Genomic DNA, 6,167 nt, shown 5'->3' on the forward strand with positions numbered 1-6,167 from the left:
ACAAGCAATATGGTGTCTAAAACGTAAGTCTCTTAATTAACTTATTGTTTACTGAATTCAATGTCACATTTGTAATCATGGTCATTTTTGGAGAAAACGGCACTCTTCGTGTGAAATTTAATAACTATATGAAGTGGTATAAATATATAAATTTTCTGCCATCATGTCTTGAATTTGTGATAATTCTAAATGCATTTTAATAGATGCAGTGCAGTGCAGTGAAAGAAAACACACTAAATTCGCACACGCACTAGTCTAGGCTTCACGTAATGTATGCGTGCGCTCTGTAGGGATGCTTTGAATGGTTTTTAAAAAAAACTCGATAATGTCAAATCGCACATCGTTAAAACAACAATTACGATATTATCGCAGACGATATATATCGCACACCCCTACTGCACACATACACAGACACACCTTTTTCTTTTCTTGTGTGAAGCTAATTCTAATAGGTGCTAATTTTGCACTAATTGCTGTGCAGTTTTGCTCTCAGGGCATTTGAGAGCAATCTCAAGTCTTTATTTTCACAGCAGTGCATTGTGCAGATCACCCCCACCAATTGTTTATTATACAATTTAATTTTAATTTCATTAATGTGATCGGCTAGCTTATCTTCATTTTCTAGCAGAAGTATCCTTATTCTTTATTTCTGTGTGTTTCCCCGTGTTAGCTGTTGAGATTATACTTGATTTGAATAGTAAAATGTATGATTTCTGTGCGTAATATTCATATGATATCCCAAACGTGTTAAGCCAGAGCTTAATTAGCCAGATTTAAATGAATCCCCAATGAATCTGCAAAAGAAGTGATTTGCACATAGCTAGGTGGAGAGGGCATGTCTGTAATTGTTGTTTAATTTTGCATCATCTTTAGCCTCGTTTCCATTTGGAAAAAAAAGTGCTTTTCCAAATTGCATTGTGTTCAATAAGCTATTATCAGATTTCCTGTATTCTTGAGAATAATGAGAAAATAAAGCCTGGTGCAGCAGACAGGGCTGCTGTTTTAAAATTCTGGGTCTGTCTTGAGTGTATTTCATTTTAATTGAAAGCACAGCAGTTGCAAGCCCGTCATTGTTGGCCTTCACTACAAATCTCTACCTCTTCTGCACACACTGATATCTCCCTGAAAATTTGGAGCAGCTGGGTTTCTCTTTGCTCGCCGGGCCTCATTCGCCGAGTCTGGGCATGGTAGGCACATACGCTTTGGATCCAACTCTATTTCAGCGTCCAAGCTTAGCCCCAGTCTTTGAATTTGCATTGCCAGCCTTGAGAATAAATTGTCTGTGGTCCAAAAAAAGAAAATATATATATGATTGAAGTGTTTTCATCAGCAAGGTGCACATATGATTTGTGAAAGCCAGGAGAGACCCTGATTGAGGCAGTGACGGTTGGGAGATGGGCAGCCATCCAGGATAGATAACATCTCGATGGTTTTTCAAATGGTGTGCTTTATGTGCTTGGGTTTTTGTGAGCTGCCAAGGATGAAAAATGAAAAACAAAAAAAGTGAAAAGAAATTGCGAGATGGCCCTCCCGGCGTGACTGGACTGGGTGTGCTAAATATTAATTTGAGTTTGAGGTGATTGTCAGAGAGGCCAAAGCGTGGGTTAGAATTTGGATGGCTGCTTAATCAGGGCTTGTTAGATACCTACTGGGGCATCTCTCAGAGGGAAGATTTGGAGTAAACTGATTTACTGAGTAACATAGGAACCAAAGAGATACCGCCTCTCTCTGCCAAAGTTGTCATGATTTGAATGTGGTGGTCCATCCCCCTTTTCTTTGCTTATTGTAATTATGTTGCAATGATAAAGGGGCTCTCAGAAACTTTTGTGTGGTTTGATTTTAAGGGGAGTGCTGCACATACTTAAACCTCTTTTAACAACTGAAAACTCGGTAACCTCTGCTAAAATCAATGGAGTGTCTGTCTGTGCATTTAAAAATCATACAGCTTTTTTTCTAGGTAGACCTCCGCTGCTCATTTTTGAGGTAATTCACGAGTAATTTCAGTGCAGGAATGCTCTCTATATCATCAAGGACAGCACATGCTGAAGATCAGGTGCGCCATCATTATGCACGTTCTAATATGTCTTTGCTCTCTTTTGTTTTTTTATTTATGCAGGTCCCTGACAGGCTGGATGAAATGAGATCCCCATGTAGCGATTACCATGGAAACTTGTGATTCCCCTTCTCTCTCAAGGCAGGAAAATGGGCAGCAGATATCAAAGCTACGTGAGACGACACATCTTGATAATGAGGTGCCAGAGAAAGTCCCTGGGATGGAGCCTGACAAGGAAAACAGCCCTGCAGATGACAACCTGAGGACGGAGGAGAGCCGTCGAGAGATCGCATCGGCATTGAGCGCGGAGAATGCGATAGGTGCAGCCACTAAAGAGATCCCCTGCAACGAATGTGCCACTTCCTTCTTGAGTTTACAAAAATACATGGAGCACCACTGCCCGAATGCTCGCCTTCCTCTTCTGAAGGACGAGAATGAGAGCGAGGTCAGCGACCTTGAGGACAGCGATGTAGAGAACCTGACAGGAGAGATAGTTTACCAGCCAGATGGCTCAGCTTTTATTCTTGAGGACTCCAAAGAAGGTGGCCAGAATGCCCAGTCAGGGGTTAAAAGCCTCTTCTCCCCAGCACTATTTTCAAACTCCCAAACTGCTGCTGGGGACAAGACTGAGCAGTCGGCCACAGCCCCCATGTCCTTTTGTCCACAAGTGATCAATACCTTTCACATCGCTTCATCCCTCGGGAAACCATTTATGGCCGATCAGGCTTTCCCAGATACCTCAGCATTAGCAGGAGATGGTCCTGTGTTGCACACTTTCCGTGTCTACGATCTCCGACACAAGAGTGATAAAGACTATCTTACCATTGATGGCGCAGCCAAAAACTCCTGTGTGTCCAAAGATGTTCCAAACAATGTGGACTTGTCTAAATTTGATGGTTTCATTAGTGATGGGAAAAGGAAACCTATTCTGATGTGTTTCTTGTGCAAGTTGTCTTTTGGTTATAGTAGGTCATTTGTAACCCATGCTGTGCATGATCATCGGATGACCCTCAGTGAGCAGGAGCAAAAGCTCCTTAGTAATAAATATGTCTCTGCCATTATACAGGGCATTGGTAAAGACAAAGAACCTCTTATAAGCTTTCTGGAACCAAAAAAAAACAATTCTGTGTTACCACACTTTTCTACTGCAAACTTCATGGGCCCTGATCCAGGCATTCACAACCTGTGGAACACCTTTCACATGGAAAACGGTGATTCCCTGCAGGCTGGTTTCACCTTCCTGAAAGGAAGTGCCAGTTTGGCATCTTCTGCAGACCAGTTGCCCAGGAGTGCCCAGATGCCAAAGGCTGAACTGAACCTCGGGGTTGTGGCCACCTCTGCGCTCAAGTCCCCCGTCGGCTCCATGTCTCTCCAGCGCTCGTCACCAGGGGCTGGGTGCAGGGATCAGGAAAGCAACTGTGAACGGCAGAAGGACATTAGCACTTTGCATGCGAATGGTGAGGTCTCCATCAAAAGCGAGCCCAGAGATGGGGCCGATGCTGAGGAGGACGAAGACATGTTTTTGAACGAGCTCGACGACGATGGTGTTTGTGAACTTGGGGAAGGTACCAGTAACAAAGATTTCTCTTTCTTAAACCAAAGCATTTCTCCTTTATCGTCCAGTGTGCTAAAATTTACTGAAAGGGGTACTACTTCCTCTGTGACTGTTGCCAATGACCTAGAGAAGACAAAGCAAGCTGCTGCCAGCTTGGACTACAGCAATGACTCTATGAGTGGAGGCAGCAAAGACGGCTGCGACTCCAATGGCGGCAGGGATGGCAGTCCGCCATCTCTTCCTCTTGACATGACACGACGAGATGACGAAAGCCCAGGCCCACTGCACCAGCATGCTGCCACGCCCAACACCCCTGGCACCCCTGGCCCAGGAGAGTGCTCTCCTGGATGTGGAATCGAATGCCCCAAGTGTGACACTGTCTTAGGTTCTTCTCGTTCACTTGGTGGTCATATGACCATGATGCACTCACGGAACTCCTGTAAGACGCTCAAATGCCCCAAATGCAATTGGCACTACAAGTACCAGCAGACCCTGGATGCTCACATGAAGGAGAAGCACCCAGAGTCTGGAGACTCTTGTGTCTATTGCTGCACGGGCCAGCCTCACCCTCGACTTGCCCGGGGTGAGAGCTACACGTGCGGCTACAAACCTTTCCGCTGTGAGGTGTGCAATTACTCCACAACCACCAAAGGCAACCTTAGCATACACATGCAGTCAGATAAGCACCTCAACAATGTGCAGACGCTGCAGAACGGAGGAACGGAAGCCATCTACAACCACACTGCTCCTGTGTCGAATGCCAGTCTGAGCGGGTGTGGGACACCCTCACCCTCCAAGCCCAAACAGAAACCCATGTGGCGATGCGAGGTCTGCGACTATGAGACCAATGTGGCTCGCAATTTGCGCATTCACATGACAAGTGAGAAACACATGCACAACATGATGCTTCTTCAGCAGAACATGAAGCAGATCCAGCACAACTTGCATCTGGGCTTGGCGCCAGCCGAGGCGGAGCTCTACCAGTACTACCTGGCCCAGAACATCGGGCTCACCGGTATGAAACTGGAGAACCCTTCAGACCCACAGATGATGATCAACCCCTTCCAGCTTGACCCTAGCACTGCCGCAGCTCTGGCTCCCGGTCACAGTGAGTAGTTTTCCCTTGGATATGCTTGTCACTCACTTTCTTTTGTTCTCTTCCTCCTTCACTGACTCTGGTCTTATTACTCCTGTCATTATTGTTTCCTGCTCTCGACCTGTTTTGTGATTTGAGCTGCTATGTGAGAATCTGTTTCCCAATTTTCTTAAGTTTAGACCTTTGCTCCACCCAGAAAAACCTCATCTTAACACGGACTATAGTGAGCAGATTGCCTACACACAACAGCAGCAGTTTTATTCTTTCACTTTGTCAATCAAGACCAAACACAGCCTTTCTGCATCTGTTTCTGAAAGCCGACACCCTTATGCATTCATCTCATGGATCTTTACCTCCATACATAGTATAGACTGGCACATATACATTAGCCTGTCAAGAAATATTGTTTCCACAAAAAACATTGTCTTTCATCCAGCAACTCAGAAACTCTTGTCTAACAAAATGCTATATTTGTACCTTGCCTTGATCTTGTGTAATTATTAAATTCAAAGCTTTTTGTTCCAGGGGGTTGAGGGTATGAAAAATGATCTAGTTTGCTTCTAAAAGTGTATAGATCAAAGGACTAAATTACAATTAGATGTAAGATGATCTGTTTTTTTTTATCATTTTAATTTTTAGAACTACTGTTGAGGCAGGCTCATTTTATATTGATCAGTTTTGTGTCTTTAAAGAGAGAAGAAGAACAAAAAAACATGCTTGAGTACAAACTCAGGAATGCCCTGGTAGGAGTAATTAAAGCTATCTGATGAGGGAGTTTAGAACTTGAAAGGGATGATTGTAATTGATCCTGATTCAATCCTATTATAGCTTTTTATAGTTAAGGCTTTATAAAAGCCATACTCCTTACTGGGGCTCTTTTTTTTATCAAATCCCTTTGTATGGGTGCCCTACATGACCCACTGCTGAAGCTCTTCCAGTGCGCTGTGTGCAACAAATTCAGCTCTGACAGCCTGGAGGCCCTCAGCGGGCACGTGGCGGCGGAGCGATCGCTTCCGGAAGAGGAGTGGAGGGCCGTGATGGGAGACATCTACCAGTGCAAGCTGTGCAACTACAACACGCAGCTCAAGGCCAATTTCCAGCTCCACTGCAAGACCGACAAGCACATGCAGAAGTATCAGCTGGTGGCCCACATCAAGGAAGGTGGCAAAGCCAACCAGTGGCGTCTCAAGTGCATTGCCATCGGCAACCCCGTGCACCTGAAGTGTAATGCCTGCGACTACTACAGCAACAGTGTGGAGAAGCTGAGACTGCATGCGACCAACCAGAGGCACGAAGCTGCGCTGAAGGTCTACAAGGTCAGCTATGCTTTACTTTGTGTTGAACTGTGTCATGACCCACTGTCCTAGTTCTGTGTGTTCTCGGTGTCACATGGGTTAATATTTACTTTGTTTTGTTTAACTTTTCATTGCATTATATCTATTTTATCACTGTATTTGAAAGAG

The 6,167-nt window shown here is 44.7% G+C and overlaps 1 protein-coding gene across 1 annotated transcript in view; it reads left to right on the plus strand.

Annotated features, from left to right (window-relative positions):
- The window catches only part of LOC107663618 (zinc finger homeobox protein 4-like), an 84,034-nt gene that overhangs the window by 17,923 nt on the left and 59,944 nt on the right, over window positions 1–6,167 (plus strand). Inside the window, exons 2-3 of the mRNA XM_016453850.1 lie at window positions 2,117–4,716; window positions 5,548–6,020. Coding sequence (XP_016309336.1) covers window positions 2,163–4,716; window positions 5,548–6,020 — 3,027 coding nt within the window. The 5' untranslated portion in view covers window positions 2,117–2,162. The remainder of the gene's footprint in view (window positions 1–2,116; window positions 4,717–5,547; window positions 6,021–6,167) is intronic.

The sequence above is a fragment of the Sinocyclocheilus anshuiensis genome, unplaced genomic scaffold, assembly GCF_001515605.1.
Source record: "Sinocyclocheilus anshuiensis isolate Anshui unplaced genomic scaffold, SAMN03320099.WGS_v1.1 scaffold928, whole genome shotgun sequence".
NCBI lineage: Eukaryota > Metazoa > Chordata > Actinopteri > Cypriniformes > Cyprinidae > Sinocyclocheilus > Sinocyclocheilus anshuiensis.